A 24,940-nucleotide genomic window follows, 5' to 3' on the forward strand; every position below is an offset into this window, starting at 1 on the left:
AGCTATAACTGTTATTTTAACTGCTATTTTTAACTGTAACTCGTTTAACAACATTTTGTCACAATATCTGGGGTTTTCACAAACTGAAAACAGTGTTACGTTATTACTAAAATAAATTTTCATATCTTAAAGACAAAGACGTGTTTTATTTAAGTAATTGTCTGCCAGAAATAGTCTTGTCGTTGCAAATTTAAGCAATGATTTGAATAGCAGCTTTGCAAAAATGCATTTCATATTTCAAATTCATCTACGAGCTATATTAAGTAAATTCAACATGTATATGTAAACCTAGCTATCGCCCGAACTCTGTTAATGTCGAAATAAAAAAAAACCTTAATTAGCTTAAGTGTTCTTCCAGACTATGTTCTACATCTATGAGAAATTTCAACAAGATCCATGCAGCTGTTCTGGAGATATCTTCTAACAAACTTCCATCTAAACTTTCGCATTTATAATATTAGTAAGATTTGGTACGTTGTTTGATCAATATCGTTAGGATATAAAAGTCCTCAGTAAATAAGTAAATCTTGTATCACATAACAGGTCATATGCTTAGGTCATGCAGACGTCTATACGATCTCCCAGATGTTCTAAGATACCTAAACTGCCTGATAGCTTAAACCCTTTTTAAAGTGGACCGAACTTTATTTACAAGTTAACGTAGAACTGTAATATAATATAACTAAAAATCTAACCGTTTATAAATGTATATAATAAGTCTAGGAATAAAAAATGCTTTGCAGGTCTTGTTTTAAATCCAATTCGTAAATTTTGAAAACGCCTATAAAAATTTTCGCATCAATTTTTTCGAAATGAAATTTTGCTATTCATAACCTTGAAAAAAATTAAAATTTTTATCAAACATTTTTTTTAAAACTGAATACATATGTTTTTATAGAAATTGTTAAATAATATACGAAAGCTATAAAAAAAATTAAATTGGCTTCGAACCCGCATATTACTTTTATGATACCATCTAATGCGGAGACCGATTGAGGCCGTTTCTAGGTCAATTGGAAAATCAATAGAATGACATTAATCCGCCATCTTTGATTTTTATACGATAACAATCAAGGTTAGAAATGTCAAGGCAATTTGTTATTTTTAACTATTAATAATAATTTAATTTCTCTATCTATTCTATTAAAATTGATTATACGATAGCTATAAAAAATTACATAAACTTATTAGTAGTCTACGTGTTCTATGCATATATGTATATATGCAGTCGTTCTGTTGATACCTTCAAACAAATATCCATCCATCAAAATCCTCAGTCCTTTTTCCTACGTAGGCGTATTATATAAACTTCTTACGCATATCTCTCACAGAAAACATACTTCTGTCTTCTAATAGAAATCTTACTAATATTATAAATGAGAAAGTTAAAATGGATGTTTGTTTAAAGGTATCTCCGGATCGTCTCAACAGATGTCGCTGTAATTTGGCATAGATGTAGAACATAGTCTGGAAGAACACGTAGACTACGTATTAAGTTTGTTTTTAAATTCTGAGCGGAGTTAGTCGCGTGCGACAGTTATTCACTAATAAAAATCTCATACATTCATTGGTTGCACAACATTTTAGAGGTTAATATTGTGTAACGCACAGACCGACAAATGTAATAGACAAGCCGTATAGAGGATATAGTTCATTATACGTGACCTCTATTTGTTTGTTTCACTAACTCTATACCCATTGAGAGATTTGACTAACAGGAGAATGTTTACTGGTACTATATTGTAACACATTGTTAACTCTGTTTTATAAAAGACTAGCTGTCGCCCGCGACTCCGTCAGCGCGGAATTTAAAAAAAACTTTTGGTCGCAGCGTAATGTTATATAACCTAAAGTCTTGCTCTATTACTGGACTATCCAAACAAAAAAAAAATTTCAAATCGGATCAGTAGTTCCTGAGATTAGCGCGTTTAAACCAACTCTTCCGCTTTATAATATTTATATATAATATATAATATATATATATATATATATGTAGATAATGACATGGATGACGATATGTTTATACAGAGATGTTGGTCTCAGAAACCCACGGTTGGTAGAAACTAAATTTTACTTTTTACTAATATTATAAATGCGAATGTTTAGATGGATGGATGTTTTATTCGATGTATCTGCAGAACGGTTGCATGGATGTCGATGAAATTTGTCATACATATAAAACATAATGTGGACGAACACGTAGACGAATTATGTTTTTTTTTTAATTCCGCGAGGACGAAGTCACAGGTGACAGTATTGCTATGCTTTCAAAATGAATGGACTGTTAATATGTTGTTATACATGTGTTTCTGCAATGAAAACTGACTGGAGTGTATCAATGACGGATTCGCAAGGACGAGTATTGTAGAGCGCATGCGTAGTTTTAAGGTCAATGACCTTGTCAATCGCTTGGTCCGGGAAATTGGGACGTACCCCTGTTTGCTTGAATTAAACCCAATAAATGGATTGTAGCTTAATATAAATGGATAGATTAGATTGGATATAACGTAAAGATTAAAACGAATTTAGTTTTCAGTATGGAATTACTTTAGGTGCAAGTAACCTGTTCATAAAACACCGAATTGTACATTGACATGTTAAATAAGATAATATAGAGCAGAAAAATTGCCTATTTAATGGACAGAGGAGGGGACATACAGAAAAGAGAATTTTATAAGACAGATGGAAAGAAAGAAGTACGTACAGTCAGGGATAATGTTAGTTATATCCTTAATTCGACGAAATTTTTTGTAGCAAAAAAAATGTGTTTTTTTTTAGTAAAGTCATACTTACGTTCTCTAAACTAGTTCAGTAGATTTTTTTTAAATTAGTTGTTCGTCACACTGGACACCATCGAATTAAGGATTAAAGAACACATAAGGCATATTAACAAAATAAAGTTATTTCTATTTTGTTAAAGAGAATGGATATCAATATTTTTATAATGTCTGGTAAATTCTAGAATCTAGATATACCGTGAAGAACTGGTCTGTTATTTCAAGCATCAGTTACGCCTAGACAATGTTTCCAGGTCATATGATAATAAGGTTAATCGTAATATCAAACAATCTTAGTTTATTTGTGAAATTGTGCTGAACTTTGACTGTGGAAACTTGCACACAAAATTCTAGTATCTTTTATTATGTCTTTTAATGACATAACTTTGTGTATTTGTTTACCATAGATATATAACCAATTAGTCAACTAAAAGTGAGGCAAAAAAGGTATACTTTGGTAGAGATTAATTTCCCAATGTGGTCATTTACAATACAAAATGACATTTAGAGAATTAGCACTCGATTAGGCGTTAAATATGTATGAAACATTCCAGCTATAGGTTATGAACATAAATTTAAAAGTGGAATACCAACAACGGAGCCGACTGTACAAGAATTTATTTAAATATACACATGTAAATCTCTACCAACGTCTGATAAATAAAAACAAAAAACAATCGATGTATTTCATAGCAATTAAATTCATCCCAGTTAGCAGACTCTCCAATAAAAAGTAAGAAGAATAGGCAAAAGGAAAGGTACAAAAGTAGCTGCATAGAATCGTTGATCGCACCACGCCTTGCCTGACAGCTATCACGCGCATGCGCGGTTCCCATGGTAACGCAACATGGCCGCCGTTGCCATGGTAACGCGGTATGTAGGTTAGCAAGCCCCGGATGACCTAGTTGCAGCAAGTTACGCTGACCCGTTATATTTTATAACGACCTGGCCGAAAATTTCGTGCATCCATTGAAATGCATCTCGAAAGATTAAATAAGAGCAAAAAAAGGGCACAGATTATTAAGGGCTTGTAAATGACAAATTATTCGTTCATTGTTTTTATAATGATAGGTTGGTCTGACCGTGGTAGAGCCCGCTTTAACATCTTGGCACGAATTGTCCCGGCTCGCCCGGTGAATACCACGACCACACAGAAGACACGCGTATAGTGGACGCAATTCCGCGTACAGTCTGATGAGTGTGCGTCCCGGAGGCCTAATCTAGTCCTTTTTCCCTTCCCACCCTTTTTCTTATAAGGAAAGGATAGGAAGTGGAAGTGGACTTTCCGGATGAGAGGATGCATGGGAAGGGAAAATATTTTCTTTCCGTACATCCTCTCCTCCGTCGATTAAAGGTAGGCAACGCATATGCAATTGAATATGTCTATGGGCAACGGTCGCTTCACTATTTCAGCGATTTCAGGTGGCCGCTCGCTCGTTTGCCATCTTATGATATAAAAAAAATATGAATCCCGACCTCGTGATCGGACATCCGTAGCCTTAACCATTAGGTTATTAACGCTTTTAATCACATTTATATCTTTGAATTCAACAAAAACTTACCATAAAACGGCATACTTGTAACCATTCTTTCGTTAATCATAATTTCACTATATGTTTCACATATAACACTGATTTAACATACACAAACACGTCTGGAATTAACATATAGATATAAAATAGTGGAAAATTGGCAGATTAAAAATACGTGAGTTATTAATAAAAATCTCACGTAAATTATCATCTCTACTTATTTAAAATCTTAGTAATATAAATGCGAATGTTTGAATGGATGTATGGATGTTTGTTAGAAGGTATCTCCAGAATTAGTACATGGATCTTGATGAAATTTGTCATAGATGTAGAACATAGTCTGGAAGAACACATAGACTACTTATTCAGTTTTTATATCACACGAAAGAGTCTGGGGCGACAGTTAGTATTATAAATGCGAAAGTTTCGATGGATAAATGGATGGATGTTTGTTAGAAGATATCTACAGAACAGCTTCATGTATCTTGATGAAATTTGTCATAGATGTAGAACATAGTCTGGAAGAACACAGACTACTAATTTAGTTTTCTTAATTCCGCGCAAACAGAGTTGCAGACGACAGCTAGTTTTCTATAAAACATGATAGCCGCGTTCTTCAATTTTAACAGGGTACAGAATGTACGTAGAATAATAGGTATACGTACAGGTATGACCCTTTCACCGGTACTTGCTCAATTTGCGCGAACAATTGTAACATTTCAGGGTCATAGTGATGTGCGTGATACGCAAATATCGATAGTTTAGTTGCTAATTTAATTGACCTTTGTTCGAGATTCCATTGAATGACGAAATAGTAACATTTCGCTTCAACACAAGTGGGATACGGCATAAAGCTTGGGTAATCAAAATTTTATTCAGGACAAGAACACCTTTATGCCAATTAAAGATACTATATTTACGTGTTATTCTGTTGTATTAAAGAGGTCAGGAAGCAAAATAACTAAAGAGGATTTTATATGAAAATAATCGTACTATAAATAAAAATTACACTGCCATTTATTCTAAATTTGAAATACTCTTTTTTTGTTTTTAAAACAACGCGAAACTTTAATGTTCATGCTGTGATATTAATCTATCGATATCGATGTTGCACATCACTAGCGCGCGTCTGTCACGTAGTATCATTGTGTACACAATGCATTAATTAGCCGCGACCTTGGCGAATCGAGAACATATAGCTGGGGACATTTGGCTGATAAACGTATTCGTAGTTTTAAAAGTTCGAATTCAACAATTCTTTTGAGAATATTCATTACTAGATGTTTCCTGTGAATTACTCCGCTTAGGAATATAGAAAGCGTGAACCTAAATACTTTTCCAGACTGTAATTTATCTCTGTTCCTTTCATCCATCGGTTCAAGCTTTCTGTAGCTATGTGGTAACAAAACTCTATCTATTACATTTTTGCACTTATAAAGTGTGTTTTAGGTTATGTTACTTAGGAATGTAGAATTCTAATTCAATCCTCGCGATTCTTACTTCTTACTAATATTATAAATGCGAATGTTTGGTTGAATGTATGTTTGTTATAAGGTATCTACAGAACGGCTGAACAGATCTTACTGAAATTTGGCATAGATGTAGAACATAGTCTGGAAGAACACATAGTCTATTAAGTATGTTTTTAGGTTTTTGCGGACGTTCTATTAATAACAGACTTACTGCAGTCAGATAAATATCGACACTATTATCTTATCAATAAGTTGCACATCACTAGAGTTACGTAAGTTATGTCGCAAGGGTCGGCGCAAGGCTGAATCGGTATCATTTGAACCTTCCATTGCCCAACAAGTCGACCTGTATTGTTAGAGTACATTTATACTAGCTGTATCTGCGACTTCGTCTGCGTGAAACAATCTCACTAATATTATAAATGTGAATGTTTAGATGTTTGTATGTTTATTGGAAGATATCTCCAGAACGGCTGCATGGATCTCGATAAAATTTGGTATACATATAAAACATAGTCTGGAAGAACATGTAGTCTAATTATGTCCTTTTTTAAATCTGCGTGGACGGTGTCGCGGGCGACAGCTAGTTTGATAAAAATGTGGAACATAGTATGGAAGAACACATAGCCCACTATTTAAGTACTTTTTTTTATTTCCGAGCGAACGAATTCGTGGCAACAAACTTGTAATTAAATAAAATGAAGATATCTTACTTTGATTTTTATATTATTTCTAGTATTCTATAAAAACCCTTACAGTTAAGTCTCAAATTGGATATCGTTTTCTAAAATAGTTATTTAATAAATTACCGAATATATTTTAAATTTTAGTTCCTTTAGTTGTATAACCATAGAACATTGTTAAGGAATGTAAGATAAAGATACCGAGAGATGATTGATAAGTAAAGATAAGAAAGATATCTTTTTAACTTTTCGAATAGCGAATAACATGTTTTGAAAGATTACGTACGTTAACCTCACAATAGATTCTTCCAATCCAAAGCCTATTTTAATCAAAAACAAACTGTTAATATCATAAAAAAATCGAATATTGCAAAATATCCAATAGCTGTCGCCCTAAACTCCGTCACCGCGTAATTAAAAAGACTTACTAAGTAGCCTATATGTTCTTCCAGACTATGTTCTACATCTATGTCAAATTTCAGCGAGATCCATGCGGCTTTTTGGCTTCTAACAAACATCCATCTGAACTTTCGCATTTATAATGTTAACTAGCTGTCGCCTACGACTCTGTCCGCGCGGGATTATAAAATAGATGTTGGCCGTTTCTCAGAGCTACTCAATATGCTCACAAAATTTCATGAGAATCAGTCAAACCGTTTTGGAGGAGTATGGGAACGAAAATTGTGACACGAGAATTTTATATATATAAGATAAGTTAGACCTCTATTTATAATACTATTGCCGTCACCCGCGACTCCGTCCGTGTTGCGTTAAAAAAACGTAATAAATAGCCTATATGTTATTCCAGACTATGTTCTACATCTATGACAAATTTCAGCTGTTCTGTAGATAACTTCTAACAAACATCCATACAAACATTCGCATTTATATTACTAGTAACATATAACATCATATAAGATTTAAAATATCACAATTTTGACAAAATAATTGAGAGAATGGAAATATCAAAATGGCCGTCATGTATGGAACTAGACGTCATCAACCTGCCCTTATCCCTATCGAGGGTCAGCACAGTATGTACTCCTCCATACATATCTATCAGCCGTCATATCCGAGTCTACCCCCTTCTTACGCATATCCTCTTTCACACAGTTATTCCATACTTTTTTGGTCTTCCTCTACCTTTGAAGCCATCCCATTCAATCTCATTACTTTTCTGCGTATATCATCTCTCCGCATAACATGTCCAAACCACGCTAATCTTTTACTCCTCGTTTTCCCGATCACTGCTGCTACTTTCAAACTACACTTAACTAGAACATTCTATCGACAATAGGCGCATCACTATTGATTTAGCAACGGTAAAGCGTCAAGGTTAAATATGTATTGTAACGTATATGTTTATATTACGTTTGTGAAAATATTTTCTGTCTACGATCGTGGGTTACTGCCAAAATATTCGTAATAACAAATCAGCTTTCTTAATAATATTATAAATGCCAATGTTTAGATCAGTGGTTACCAAACTTATTTTATCTACTGCCCACTTTGAGAATAAATATTTTTTAACGCCCCCATATTTTCACATATTTAAAAACCACTATAACTTCAAATTAATTAATTATAGTGACCTATATATGTATGATAACGTAGAATTCTAAACGAAACTTTTACTATAACCCGCAACTTGAGACCTTCAGCGTCCTGAAGGGGACGTTATCGTCCACTTTGGGAAAGACTGGTTTAGATGTATGTTTGTTAGTAATTGACTCTGAAGGATCTCGATGAAATTTATCATACATATAGAACACAATCTGGAAGAACACATAGGCTACTTATTAATTTTATTTTATTTCCGCGCGGACGGAGTCGCGGGCGACAGTTAGTAAATAGTAATTTAAGAAAAACAGCAATCAATATTTAGTGTTGTACAAGATGACTATGTGACTCTATCCGCGCGGAATAAAAAAAAACTAATTAGTCTATGTGTTCTACCAGACTATGTTCTACATGTATGACAAATTTCATCTAGATCCGTTCAGCCGTTCTGGAGATACCTTCTAACAAACATGCGTCTAAACATTCGCATTTATAATATAAGTAAGATTAGGCGAATGCTATTTTAAATATCAACATACATCAATTTAGGAATACCAGTTGACATTTTTTCGCCAGTTCACCTCAACCTGGTAATATTTAAGCATGTTTTTTAAAACATATAAATACTTTTTACAACCACCTCGCTCTATATGTCAAGGAAACTTATCTATTATTGTGCAATGTTATTTATTTATATAAAAAAATTAAAAGCGTCGATGGCTCAGAGATCAACATTTGAATTGCAATCTGCAGGTCCTGGCTTCGAATCCCGCCATGTACCAATGGGTTTTACGATTTCCGATTAACATATGTACATTTATCGTATGTTGTTACGGTGAAGGAAAACATCGTGATGCTGCACACATCTGAGAAAGTCAAAGATATGTGTGAAGTCAACCCGCACTTGACCATCGTGCTTGACTATAGCCTAACCACTCTTAACTAAGGGTAGGCTCCGAGCCCCTCAGTGGGGACGTATAGTGAGCTGATGATGAAAGTTGTTTACAGCCTTTTAAAATCTACTTTTATGTATTTTAAGTCAAAGTAAATAACCAAGGTACAAATCAAGATTCACCTTCTTAATAGTATAATATTACAACATTGTGAGAATCCCTGACACAACCTACGTATTTGTTACATAGACACACAGATTCAAGCGAGGACATAAAGCTGACGAATTAGGCACCTCGTACACTAAGCAACGTAAATCTATGTAACTATGTATGTTTGCTTGCGTTCCATACACACAAGGTTAAAGAACCGCCCAGCGGAAGGCGGGGAATCCCGAATCTGCATTGCACGGTGTCGTCTTTGAGGAGCGCCTACGGGTGCAGCGCCCCATTGAGATCTCATTAAGGAGCCCTATTCTCGGGCTGGTCAGCTGCGTAGCGGTGGTAAGTTAATACGATCCCGTGGCGTCCCACATTATGGGTATGAGGGAACAGAGGGGTTTAGTGGGTATGCTCCCATTCGGGGAGAAATCCCACATAACTACCGTGCCTTCCCCGAGGCACGGAGTACGCCTAAAGCATTCCCCTTTGAAAAAAAAAGGTTGAAGTGTCGCTAGTCTACTCTGTCAGTACACACATAGCTACTAGATGTCTACTGTATGCTCCGCCATCTTGGTTATTACAGCGTCTTTACCACGACGATATTGACAAACAAGTTGCGAGCGACTGTCATTGGCGACTAAACTCAGCGAGTTACTTTGCCTTGTGTACAACGTGCCTTATGCTTATTACATTAGATACGCGTATCCGAACGTTGAATAAAAAAAAAACAAATATCACTTTTGCCGCTAAATTCAGTGTCAATAAAATCATACCGCGAATGAGAGTTGTTATCGCGATCTGTCAGAAGTTATAACCTATACGGACATAGAAAATGAGACATAAAACACATGACAAAACAATTACGACATGACAAGGATCTAGTGACATTTTGTCACTGACAAGGGGCGCTGATGTGCTGTCGTAGTGTCACTTATGCGGGTAAGATAAATTTAAAAAAGGAAATGTCAAATTTTACCCGCCAAAATTATCAGTATTTTTTATTTTATACCAAGCTGTCCTTGACTTCGCGAAGAATTAAAAAAATAAGTAACCTACGTTATCTTCCAGACTATGTTCTACATCTATGACAAATTTCAGCGAAATCCATACAGTCGTTCTGGAGATAACTTTTAATAAACATACATCTAAATGTTCGCATTTATAACACTTGTTTTCACCCGCGACCCTGTCTGCGAGGAATAAAAAACAAACATAATCGTTAACCTATGTGTTCTTCCAGACTATGTTCTACAACAAAGCCAAATTTCAGCGAGATCCATACAGCCGTTCTGGAGATAACCTCTAATAAACATACATCTAAACATTCGCATTTGTAATATTAAGATAGTGCTTATATAATGTTTTAAATACTCGTATCTTTTATACATCGTATTCATTATTGCGAAAATCCATTGCACTTGAAGCTAATTAAAAGATGCATAGATAATAAATTATTCTCTCATGAATATTTAATCTATGGAACAAAAAAGAGGTCAGTCTGTTCTCAAGGATTTATAATATTAATAAATATTTTATTGTCATGAAGGGAACTTCCCTCTATTATACGTAACTTTTAAATATGGTACTAGTACAGGCTGAGTTAATTTCGCATTTATAAAATTAGTATGGATAGTAAAGATGGCATCGACTTCCGTTATGTGGTTCTAGAGATATTTGTTAACATCCATACATCCAAACATTCACAATTATAATATTAGTAGGATTAAATACAGCTTTATGTATACAATTTGCTGTCCACAATCATTGTATTACGATTAACATTTACTCGTTGAATAGGGAGTACAGTTCTAGACCGACGCAACGGTAGTCATAAAATCGAACAATCAAATAATAAAATGCAATCGTCTATTCTTGTGTGGTTTCGAAAAATTACGAAACATCAATATTTTCAGACTGATAAAGCAATATAACTAATATTATAAATGCGAATGTTTAGATGTTTGTTTGAACATAGACATAGATGTAGAACGTCTGGAAGAACACATAGGCTACTAATACATGGATGGAGTCACGGGCGACAGCTAGTAATTTAAATAATAAGTACCTGCAATATTTAAAAAAAATATTCAAAATGACTTTACTGTAATTAGCTATTTTTAATCTTGTTACACTTCCTACCTCTTATCAAATAAGTTTAATAATTAAAATTATACTATTTACGATATCACGAACCACATCAAAACATAAATAATATTTGTAGTAAAAAAATCACTTTAAAACAAACCAATTTTACCACTATTTTATTTCCATTCGTTCACTTATTTTACGCACTATATATATATATTTTAAACTGTTATCTGTTGAAATCGAAAAGGCCCAGTTTTCGTCCGATCGATAGACGCACGTTCGTCTTCGGCGCGCAAACTCTACTGGCTGCCAGTTCGGATACTCGCTCTACGTAACGATGTTTATCTATAACCCGGCTAAATTAAAATGTATGTTGACATTTTCAATGCGTTATTTTAGGTTATATTTTTACGACATAAACTAAGATGTCGTTTATTATACAATATTATAAGACTTAGTAGCTGTCGCCTGTGACTTCGTCCGCGTTGATATATAAATATGTTAATTAGTGTACATCCACATTACATCCATCTAAACATTCGCATTTATAATATTAGTAAGTAAAATAAAAAGCAGCTCTTCAAGGCATAAATTCGAAAAAAAATGAATAAATAGTATCCTATGTCCGTCTCTTGGCTCTAAGTTACCTCCTCACCAATTTTCAGTCATATCGGTAAAGCCGTTCTTGAGTTATAAACAGTGTAACTAGCACGACTTTCTTTTATATATATATATATATAGATTATTGTTTTCATCAGCGGTCATATCTGAATTTACTATTACGGAAGTTACGATCAAGGCCACAGATGTTTACTATAAAACTCAAAATGCCTGCAAGATTAAAACTCTCCGCAGAACTATGATCTGTAAAAAACAAGAAGACAGTTAAGGCAATAATAATTAATTTAAAACAAAAAATTATCTCTCGATTTTGATCCCATTGCCACAGAACCGCGAATGATTCTATTCTACTCTTGAAGGCACTGATCTCTATAAATAGATAAATGCCTTAGTAATTGCTTTGATAACTTTTACTTTGTTACTTATAGCTAATTCTCTTGCTATTATTAGAGGTTAGAATCATCACCAACGCTAGTAAAAGCTATCGGCAACAAAATGGTGAAAATCGAATAGCCACAAATTACCAAGGTTTATAGCCTATCCATAAAGGTCGATGCACCCATGTCATACTTGGACGGAAATACTGATAAAAGTAACTTGTTCTACTCCTTAGCTATCTTACTAATATTATAAACGCGCAAATTTAGAAGGACGTCTGTTTGAAGGTATCTCCAGAACGCATGAACGGATCTTGACGAAATTTGTCATACATATAGAACATAGTCTGGAAGAACACATAGTCTAATAATTAAGTTTAATAAAAGAAAAATCAAATAGTTTTGTTTTGTGTAAACTGTGCCTTAAAAATAATATTAAATTCATCGTATTTGTAGCGTAAATCTATTGTCATAGATTAAATACGCTTCTGTCATATTAAAAACAAAACACAATACCGAAATGTTATCGCCTTCTGAAATTATCAGTATATTTACTGTTATAATGCGACTAAATTGAAAACGACTCGCACGCGTTTTACATTCATTCAGTAAAAAGGTGAGCATACAAAATGGCCGGCTCTCATTTTCCGAGCAGTTGCGCGGGAAGGGGTCCATAAATTACCACTAATTGGGACATTTCCTTTTCAGATTATTATGTAAATAGGTTTTACTAGACATAATAACCGTTCAGTTCTATGCTAAATGCATTTTAAGTACAACTACATTTAACTATTAGAAAAGAAATTTCTTGCTTTAATTTAACACTCGCTATCACACAAAACTCCTCCCGCGCCGAAAGAAAAAAAAACTTAGTAAGTAGCCTATGTGTTCTTCCAGACTATTTTTTTTATATCATAAGGTGGGAAACGAGTCTGTGGCCACCTGATATCGCTGAAATAGCGAAGTGACCGTTGCCCATAGACATACGCGATTGCATATGCGTTGCCTACCTTTAATTGACGGAGAAGAGGATGCACAGTAAGAAAACATTTTCATGCATCCTCTCATCCGGAAAGTCTACTTCCACTTCCCATGCTTTTCTTATAAAAAAGAGTAGAAAGGTAAAGACGACTAAATTAGGCCTCCGGGACGCTATGTTCTAAGTTTGTGCCAAATATCATTAAAAACCGTTGAGACGTTCCGGGGACCTTCCAACAAACATCCATCTAAGTTTGCGCATTTATAATATTAGTGAGATTAGTTACACGATCTTCGCCCGAGAAGCAATCATATATCTGTTATATGTAAACGAAAAGTTGGCAAACATTTGGTATCGCTTTAAACCACTGAAATTATAAATGTGTAGGCGATTACTTAAAAATAATAGCTTTTAAGGCAACTACGTTCCGATTTTAACACGCTTGATTAAATTACCTAATTTAATTAAGCTAATTCTATCTATATTAATAGTTTAAATCCACACCACTGTTAAAAACCCACTACCATCACCGCCAAAATGGCGAAAATCAAATACGCACAAAACACTACGTCTTATAACCAGTCCATTGACAGAAGTCAGTGCCTTAAATACTAGTTGAGTATTCTATTATCTGGTATGTCTAACATAGTTACGTCAAGGTAAAACAGATGTGTTACTGTCCATTAAAAAAACATAACAGAAGAAGATAAAAAGAGATTATATGCCTTTACGCCCTCTTCGTATTATATACTTTAATTTCTTTTTCCAATTATCCCGTAATCAAGGAATTCATTGTCATCATAATTGCAGTCACGAGGCGATCTATTTAGAAACAATTTTCGTCTATGCCCCGAGTTATTTATAACCTGTGGTACACGCCGCGCGCCAAACTGAAAATGTCAGACGTGTTAAGATGCGTTTTGTTATTTTAAACGATATTTATTAGGACAATAAATCTTTGATCAACTTTACTAATGATTTGGTAGCATTTCGTAAACTTCTAAATTAAGTAGCTACAGCACGCGACTTTACCCAAATGGAATTAAAAAAACTTCATATCCTTCGATCTATTGACAACAAATAGATAAAAAAACGGTCCTTGTCGTACCGAAACTGTCTTGTCATATCTTGTTTTGGTACCATTTTCTATGCTTAAGTAGGTTTTATACATTAATTACCGACAAAGATTTAGTCGGTCTATTACCCTGTACGTAGATTAATTCTTGTAACGACAGTCTCTCCTTTAAATGGATTTTATGTCATCTTAGTCGTAACGTCGTTTAACAGTGGTAGAGCCCGCTTTAATCATCGCACGAATTAGCCTTGCTCAGTGCAATACCACGACCACACAGAAGACACGCCTCAAATGGAAGAAAATCCGCGTTTCGTCTCATCTGTTTGTTCCGGAGGCCTTATTTAAGTCCTCATTCCCTTCCCACCCTTTTTCTGCTAAGGAAATTATGGGAAGTGGAAGTGGACTTTCCGGATGAGAGGATGCACGGAAAAGGAAAATATTTTATTTCTGTTCGTCTCCTACGTCAATTAAATGTAGGCAATGTATGCAATTGCGTATGTCTATGGGTAACGATCACTTCGCTATTTCAGCGATTCCAGGTGGTTGGCTCGTTTGCCACCTTATGATATAAAAAAACTGTGTCACTTATTCATTTCTTCTTAAGTCTTCCCCTACAGATGTACCCCTCTATATTTTGTTAGTCTGTATTCGTAAAAAACATTGCCCTTTTATCTTTAAGTTACTCTAGTATTATCATACGTTATATGAATATGCATAGACAATGTGACAGAGAAACAGAGCCGCTAACAACCTGTCCAAGGCCTTTGACACAAAAGGCTGGGCCACAATAAGTTGCGTAAGCGCATTACGTTTATATAGATACTGGAAGCGACAGAGCGTAGTTGAAAAGTATCGAGTAATATTTATATTCAAGAATTAGAGAAATTATACATTTAACATTATTAGTTAGGATCCTTTCTCGCGAATAGCGCGCTTTCGTTACCAAGTCAAGTGATCGATGAATAAGAGGATACACAGAAAGAAAATATTTTCCCTTCCCATGCATCCCCTCATCCGAACAGTCTACTACCACTTCCCATGCTTTTCTTATGAAAAAAAGAGTGGGAAGGGAAAGAGGACTAAAATTAGGCTTCCGGGACGCACACTAATTGTGTTGACAATAAGATTTTTTTTATTTAATTGTGGTCACATCTAGTGACTTTATATCCACCTATTTTGCAATGTAGTGTACATCGCGACAGAGTTGTCACTGTGTTTTGCAATCCAGTGTACTCTGCACGGTCGACAATGTTTCACAATTAACATGCATCTTATATTACCGAAATGAAAAACATATGACCATCCCTCTCGTTTACTGTGAAAAAAATTGAAAAAACAATATTTTTATAGTATCAACTTTTAATGCCACGGTTAATAGCGCTGGTAATCATACTAATATTGCTAATGCGAATGTTTAGATGGATGTTTGTTTGAATATATCTCTGAAACGGATCAACGGATCTTGATGAAATTTGTCATACATATAGAACATAGTCTGGAAGAACACATAGACTAATAATTAAGTTTTTTTTAAATACCGCGCTGACGGAGTCTCGGACGTTAGCTAATTAATAAAAAAATTAAAAACCAAAATTATAATATATGAACCTACATTATATTGTATACGATAGGTAACTAACACACGGACAGACAAACAAGTGTTAATTTACCGTGACTTCCTACTTAGCGTATAGTTAAAGTAATATATTGGTTATATGACATAACGGGGTCGACAGAATAAACAAGACGAATACCCTGGGATATATATTTAACTAGTCGCCAGCGATTCCGTGTGCGCGGAATTAAAAAAAAATTAGTAGTCTATGTGTTCTTCCAGAATAAGTCCTATATTTATGCCAATTTTCAGCGGGTCTATGCAGCTGTTCTGGAGATATCTTCTAACAAACATACATCTAAACATTCACATTTATAATATTAGTAAGATAACGACCGTAGAAATAAAGTATCCTATCTGCAGATCTTGGGTTCGAATCCCGTCATATATCAATGTGTTAAATTTACATATGTACTGTACCCTATGTTGTTACGATGAAGGAAAACATCGTGATGCTGCACATATCTGAGAAAGTCAAATGTGTGAAGTCTTGCACTGGACCAGCATTCACTATCACATAGTCTCACTTAGGGTAGCCTCCGAGACCCTCAGTGGGGACGTATAGTGAACAGATGTTGATGCCTAGGAATATTCATTTACTGGAGCTTGTCTTTATGCATTTGATATTTAGCGCGATATACAAACGCATTCAAATGTGCGACAGAGAGAGATTATATGAAATCCACTGATTTCTATAAATAGATAGGCCATTGTTTATAATTGACAGCTAATTAAACGCACCTGATGCAGTTCTTGTCAGTTTCTCTATTATTAGTTCGTATCGTCACTACTACCAACCACAACCGTTAGCGCCAAAATGACGGAGTTCAAATAGGCACAGATTATAATGGATTATAGCCTGTCCATATATAAACTAACTTTATTTCGAGGCGAGGCGTCTCTGAGGCGTTGGTGGCTCAAGGGTCAAGCACTTGACTTGCAATCTGCAGGTCCTGGGTTCGAATCCCGCCATGTACCAATGTGTTTTTCGATTTCCGATTTACATATGTACATTTATCCGACGTTGTTACGGTGAAGGAAAACATCGTGATGGTGCACATATCTCAGAAAGTCAAAGATATGTGTGAAGTCAACCTGCACTTGGCCAGCGTGGTTGACTATGGCCTAATCACCCTTAACTTAGGGTATGCTCCGAGCCCCTCGGTGGGGACGTATAGTGAGCTGATGATGATCTTTATTTCTATTACTTACCTTTCATGTGATCGGATGTATCTGCACGCATGATATCTGTTAGATAGTGCTCCAATGATCTCATGTTGTCTAATCCACCTCTCTCCTAAAACAAAAAAGAAAACATTATTATTATGACCCACATCTTATATCTTTAAATGAGCAATTCTTGTATATATATATATATACTAGCGGACCCGACAGACGTTGTTCTGTCTACACGTCTTTAATTCGAATATTCTTTAAAATTTGACACTGCGATGGTAGCGCCGTCTGTCGTATCCAATGTAAAACATTCCAAAATCAACAACTGCTAATAAATTAAAAATTAATTAAAAAAACATTGTCCAGCGGACAAAATTGTGAATCTAAACCATTCCCAGATCCCCTTGAAACCACACAAAAAATTTCATCAAAATCGGTCCAGTCGCTTGAGAGAAGTTCAGTGACATACACACGCACAGAAGAATTATATATATAAAGATATAATTGGTATCTCGAAATCGGCTCCAACGATTTTCATAAAATTTAGTATATAGATGGTTTCGGGGGCGATAAATCGATCTAGCTAGGAATCATTTTTAGAATATGTCATTTTATTCGTGTTTTATTGATAATCAACTTAAACATAAATTTACTTTTTCTATCGGTAAGATCGAAAAATATTATTCATATTTCATCATTTTATTAGTAATTCGTATTTAATTTCCAAAAAACACAATTTAAAAAAAATACCGAGCAAAGCTCGGTCATTCAGGTACTTTTTTTATAACAGAAGGGGGCAAACGAGCAGCGGGAACACCGAGGTGTTCAACGACGCCCATGGACATCAGCAATACCAGAGGAAGGGAATAAGCAAGCATCTGCCCATAGACATCCACAGATAAAGACGGAAAAAGGGTCGCACAGAAATAGGATATTTCCCTTCCTATGCGTCTTCTCCAACGAATCCACTTCCCCGTTCCATTCATTCCTTAGAAAAAGGAGTTTTTGTGGTATTAAAAGGTAACCAAAGTGTATTTAGACGTTAGGATGGCGGGAGTTAAGGTACGTGGGCACCAAATTAAATCTCTATCTATCCCTCTGGGTTATAGGCGTGAGTTATTTTCGTGTTATTTTTGTCAATCTATTTAACAAAACTGGCACACTAAATTAAACAAAACTCTTTGGTGCATAAAACCGAAAAAAAAAATAAACACCCTTAAAGCCTAACCTTTAAAATGTTATGAAAGAGGAAAAAATAATAAAACGCCTACCTGTATTGTATTGGAACATACTTAAAAGGTTAAGATATAAGCACACAGCAAATTTAACCTTAAGTCGTTTACATAAAGTTTAAATTCCCCTGTCACTTTTAATCCGGAAGTCATTTCTAACGATTTTCGACTTTAAAATGTTTAGCATAGAGTCGACTTTACTTAGTATATTGCGGGCACGCGGTAGCGCAATGCTGTGATGACGTCACACTGCGTAAGGGGGAAATAGGTCAGTGGGGCTTTATACAGAACGCCGCAGTAATGCTCAGGCTAGAGAGAAAATACGGCAGTACAGTATACATTGCTTTTTTTGTACAATGGTAAACAAAGTGCACTGTTTACAAAGCGGTAATGGTAACCTACATAAATATAATATTGGTTATATCGACAAATGAATTTATCACATAATTATTTTCCTTTCATAGGATTTTAGAATAATAAAAAAACTATACGTGGTTTCTACATATTTTCTAACAGAATCGTGATGAGGACGTCTCTACATGCAAGATAACTTTGTCATATTATATAGATAACGGACAAAATCCCACAACGAATTCGGGTCGCTGACACATAACCCCATATACGCCCCTTTTACCATAGATTAAAATTTAAACCATAGCCAACATTCTAAATTTATAACAATGTTAAACTTGATTAAATCGCCTACGGTCTGATGTGTTTTAATAAAACATATATTATTTTACATACAACATATAACCTCAATTAATTAACAGCATAATGAATGTTGAACTAAATAATTTGTTAGCATACTTCCTTTAAAAACATTAAAAAAAACCTTTTAACCTAAATAAAGATGATTCGAATACATAACTTTGGTTCTTGACACAATTTATTTTCCGTATCGAGCGCCTACATAAATTCTCATAGCAAACTTTCTCAAACTTATACTTGCTATTATAACAAGGTTCTCCAATATGTTGACATATCTTGTTATACACCGAACAAGAAACAATGTTATTTTATCATTAGATACGTGAATTAGAAAGAAGGGAAAAAGACCTTTTTTTATATATTTCATAGTATTTTTTATCCTAAGCCATAGTAAAGGACCAGTGCGGAATGACTTCACACATATCTTTGAATTTCTTCGCAGATATTTGCAGTATCACGATTTTTTCCTTCATCATAAGAATGTCATTTAAATCTACATATGGAACGTTATTATAATATCTTTCCATATATATAAAAGAAAGTGGTGTTAGTTACACTATTTATAACTCAAGAATAGCTTTACCGATATGCCTGAAAATTGTTGAGGAGGTAGCTTAGAGCCAGGAGACGGACATAGGATACTATTTGTTCATTTTTTTTCGAATTTATGTCTTGAAGAGTTGCTTTTTATTTAACTTACTAATATTATAAATGTGAATGTTTAGATGGATGTGATGTGGATGGGTGTTTGAAGATATCTCTAGAACGTCTGAACGGATCTCGATTAAATTTGTCATACATATAGAACATAGTCTGAAGGAACACATAGGCTACACTAATTAAGTTTTTTTATATCCACGCGGACGGATTCGCTGGTGAAAGCTAGTGTATTATAAAACAGTTTTCTTTATATAGTTATTCCAGTCGTGAATTTCAAGTTAATTGCAAGATATTACAACGTCAAAGACGTTCTCTTGTTATCCGATGCGTCTTTGTTATAAACTTCCATTGTCTAACGACCTTTAGGTTAGAGTATTAATTTTACAATACACTTAACTAATTGATATTTTAATAAAGTATATATCCTTTTCTCTTTATCTTATATCTTTAAATGAGCAATTCTTGTATATATATAATTGGAATCTCGGAATCGGCTCCAACGATTTTCATAAAATTTAGTATATAGAGGGTTTCGGGGGCGATAAATCCATCTAGCTAGGAATCATTTTTAGATAATGTCATTTTATTCGTGTTTTATCGATAATCAACTTAAACGTAAACTTAACTTTTTCTATCGGTTAAATCGAAAAATATTCACATTTCATCATTTTATTAGTAATTCGTACTTAAATATAATTTCCAAAAAACACAATTTAAAAAAAATATACTGAGCAAAGCTCAGTCATCCAGACTTTTTAATTAAACAGAGACATAAATTAACAGTTTTTTATTCAAAAGTCAAAATCAATTTTGACAGTTCACTAGCGCGTCTCTGTTAATGTCAAAACTAAGCTAATGTTTTAGTTCTATAATGTAAGTGTTTGCAGTGAAATTAACGAATTCAAGTTGATATCGCTTGCGTTGTTTATAATTTTATTATGTCGCGTCTACGTTAACTAATCTATGCATTTTCCCATGACGTAGTTACCTTATCTATGGGTATTAGAAAACATGTATACGTCATTAAACGACGAATTTAAGTGAATCCAAAGTAATTAATATTTTCCAAATAAGATATGACCTAAAGGTCTATGTTACCAGGTCATAAAATTAAAAAAAATGTATACGTCATATTTTGACGTTTTGTTTTATAACAAATTTTAATATTATAAATATTACAGATGTAACCCGCGACTCCGTCAGCTCGGAATTAAATAACTTTAATTACTAGCCTATGTTCTATATGTATGACAAATTTCAGCAAGATCCATTCAGCAGTTCCGGAGATATCTTCTAACATACATCTAAACATTCGCATTTATATAAGATAAAGTTGACTAATATTTTCATCAATTTTCTAGTTTCCATAGATAATATTATATCTTATCAATATTTATTTGGAATGACAAATCATCTGTCAAAATGGTACCAATTTTATGATTCACCTAGTGCTGTACTCAGACTTTGTGTGAAAAAGCAATATCCAAAATTATCGAAAAATATTCCAGAAGCTTAATTTAGTCCTCTTTCCCTTCCCACCCATTTTCTTATAAGGATAGGATGGGAAGTGGAAGTTGACTTTCCGGATGAGAGGATGCATTGAACGGGAAAATATCTTTCTGTGCATCCTCTCCTCCGTCGATTAAAGGTAGGCAACGCATATGCAGTTGCGTATGTCTATGGGCAACGGCAAAGTGACAGTTTTTTTCATAATATTCTTAAACGTAATTGTCAAAGACAAGTTCTTTGATTCGAAATTTGAAGAAAAATATTCACATCATCCATTATCGGCACAGATAAACAATCTGACAGATATATTATGTATATCTAATCTTTGATGAAATGACTGATGCAAGTATATAAATCATATTTATACAGTTTTATGGCCTCTTTTGATACTAGTTGTCGCACGCGACTCTATCTGCACGGAATTAAATAGTAGTCTATGTGTTCTTCCAGACCATGATCTATATGTATGACAAACATCGACATACGTTGAACGGTTCTGGAGATACCTTCTTACTATCCATCTAAATATTCGCATTTATAATATTACTGTCGCCCTCGTCCATACAAACATTCACAACTTATAAATATAAAGGAAAGTGGTGTTAGTTACACTATTTATAACTCAAGAATGGCTTTACAGATATGCCTGAAAATTGTTGAGGAGGTAGCTTAGAGCCAGGAGACGGACATAGGATACTATTTATTCATTTTTTTTTCGAATTTATGCCATGAAGAGCTGCTTTTTATTTAACTTATATTATAAAGGCGAATGTTTAGATGGATGTTGATTGATGGATGGGTGGGCTACACTAATTAAGTTTTTTTTATATATCCACGCGGACGTAGTCGCGGGCGACAGCTAATTTATAATATTAGTAAAATGTTTCATCAAAAATTTCGATTTTCTGTTATTTCTATCATTTCCTTTTAAAAACAAATAACATACCAGCGTATCATATTAAATATTAAAATTGGGACATGATAAAATTAGGGCTGTCAACTATCAGAACAAAATATACACTCATGAATTTTGAAGCGTCAATAGCCTAATGGTTAAGGGTACGGATTTCCAACCATGAGGTCGGGGGTTCGAATCCCGCCATTTGACTGTCGTAAACCTTATCCTAGCACAAGCATAAAGCTTAGTTGGAATGATTAAAGAAATATTAGTAAATTTATAAAAAAATCTGCTAATATTTTATGTAACATTCAAAGAAAAAAATCGTATACATTTTGTATTTACTCATTAATTCTTCCAATCTGCGTTTTTTGACGTGATAGCTGATGAATATGAGCACATAGGCTTTTTCTGCGTTGAGGATTCGCGGATGACTATTGAAATCGTGAAAAAACTCAAAGAGGTGACAACCCTATGTAGAATGATAAGGTTATTGACACGAGTTACAGGTTCTGATAACCTATTTATAATTTTTTTGTATGATAAAGAAGCAAAATATATACTTCCTAGTCTTATATACTACTAGCGGAGCCGACAGACGATGTCCTGTCTACACGTCTTTAATTTGAATAAATTAATATGAAGTTAATATTTGATGAAAATTGTGAATCTAAATCATTCTCAGATCCCCTTGAACACACACAAAAAATTTCATCAAAATCGCTCCAGTCGTTTGAGAGAACTTCAGTGACATACACACGCACAGAAGAATTATATATATAAAGATTAATATCAAATAGTACATACTAACCAACCCGCACTTGGCCAGCGTGGTTGACTATGGCCTAATCACCCTTAACTTAGGGTAGACTCCGAGCCCCTCGGTGAGGACGTATAGTGAGCTGATGATGAAGATGATGAGTACATACTATACTCAGGGGTTAAGCAATTGACTATTCTGCAGGTCCTATGTTTGAATCGCGTCATGTAGCAATGTGTTATTACATATGTACATTTATCGTATGTTGTTACGATGAAGGAAAACATCGTGATGCTGCACATGCATCACTTACAAGCCTACAGGCTCCGAGATTACAAATCCGAAAGTTTGGGTGTATAAATGGATGGAAAGATTTTATGAAGTTATATCCAGAACGGCTCAACGATGAAATTTGGCATGTAGTACGTAATCTGGAAGAACACATAGACTATTAAGGTATTTTAATTCCGTGCAGACGAAGTCGCAGGCGACAATAAGTTCAACAATAAAACTTCACAATAATAGTATGAAAGTAATCAAACGCAACGTATATGAAATCATTCGACCATTTCATAGAATCTTACCCACTCTGTCGTACACCATAAGTGTGAAAGAGATAGCGCAAACACGTGATGAAAATGTCCGACCTTGTAGGTAAACAGCGTATTGATAACGTATAACGGCCAATGTTTTACGTTTTTAAAATACACGAGACGTATTTTGTTTGAATAACAATAAAACAATACTTATATATATATAGTTATAGTTAAACTTATATTATTTTTAATTTCATAACAATAATATTTAAAGATAATAAAGTTTAATGATATCAAAATCTTACAGCGCCATCTGTTATCAACTTCATCACTAAACGTTTTTAAATTCTATTCCTTCTTAATATTTTCAAACATTCGTATACACTAGCTACGCCCGCGACTTCGTCTTTCTTAAATAATGTTAAAAACAATTCCGTTCGCGTGGATATATAAAAAAACTTAATTAGTGTAGCCTACCCATCCATCCACATCTAAACATTCGCATTTATAATATTAGTAAGTTAAATAAAAAGCAGCTCTTCAAAGCATTAATTCGAAAAAAATGAATAAATAGTATCCTATGTCCGTCTCCTGGCTCTAAGCTACCTCCTCAACAATTTTCAGTCATATCGGTAAAGCCGTTCTTGAGTTATAAATAGTGTAACTAACACCACTTTCTTTTATATATATATATAGATTCAAACCAAAATTTCCCCAATTTCCAACAACAACAGTGCTCTTTTCTCAAATATTTATTACCTTCTTATAACAAGCCTATACCACGGTTTTGCTTCTTAATTTCTTTATCATTTTTACCAATATATCTTTATATATATAATTCTTCTGTGAGTGTGTATGTCACTGAACTTCTCTCAAACGACTGGACCGATTTTAATGAAATTTTTTGTGTGTGTTCAAGGGGATCCGGGAATGGTTTAGATTCACAATTTTGTCCGCTGGACAATGTTTTTTTAATTAATTTTTAATTTATTAGTAGTTGTTGATTTTGGAATGTTTTACATTGGATCCGACAGACGGCGCTACCATCGCAGTGTCAAATTTTAAATAATATTCGAATTAAAGACGTGTAGACAGGACAACGTCTGTCGGGTCCGCTAGTCTTTATTATAAAACTCGTATCACTTAAATCAAAACAAATGAATGTTATCGTACAACAAATCAATATATTTAATGTTATATTGTTTAATTATTTGATAAGGGAAATGATAATTGTTGAACTAACGAGTTATCGAAAAATTATTTTAAAAACCTGTCGCCTGGACTCCGTTCGCGCGGAATTAAAAAAAAACCTAATAAGTAGTCTGTAGTCTTCCAGACTATGTTCTATGCCCAATTTCAGCCTGGGTTCTGGAGATACCTTCTAATAAAAATGCATCCATCCAAACTTTTTTTGCGAGCGGCCACCTGGAATCGCTGAAATAGCGAAGTGACCGTTCCCCATAGACATACGCAATTAATTGCGTTGCCTACCTTTAATCGACGGAGGAGAGGATGCGCAGAAAGAAAATATTTTCCCTTCCCATGCATTCTCATCCGGAAAGTCCACTATCACTTCCCATCCTTTCCTTATAAGGAAAAGGGTGGAAAGGAACAGAGGACTAAATTA

At 34.3% G+C, this 24,940-nt stretch overlaps 1 protein-coding gene across 1 annotated transcript in view; it reads right to left on the minus strand.

Moving 5' to 3' along the window:
• orb2 (cytoplasmic polyadenylation element-binding protein orb2) overlaps positions 1-24,940 on the minus strand; it is a 43,594-nt gene that overhangs the window by 9,999 nt on the left and 8,655 nt on the right. The window contains exon 2 of the mRNA XM_013307974.1: positions 17,044-17,128. Within this exon, the coding sequence (XP_013163428.1) occupies positions 17,044-17,128 (85 nt within the window). The remainder of the gene's footprint in view (positions 1-17,043; positions 17,129-24,940) is intronic.

This window comes from Papilio xuthus, unplaced genomic scaffold (genome assembly GCF_000836235.2).
Source record: "Papilio xuthus unplaced genomic scaffold, Pxut_1.1 DF828037.1, whole genome shotgun sequence".
Taxonomy (NCBI): Eukaryota; Metazoa; Arthropoda; class Insecta; order Lepidoptera; family Papilionidae; genus Papilio; species Papilio xuthus.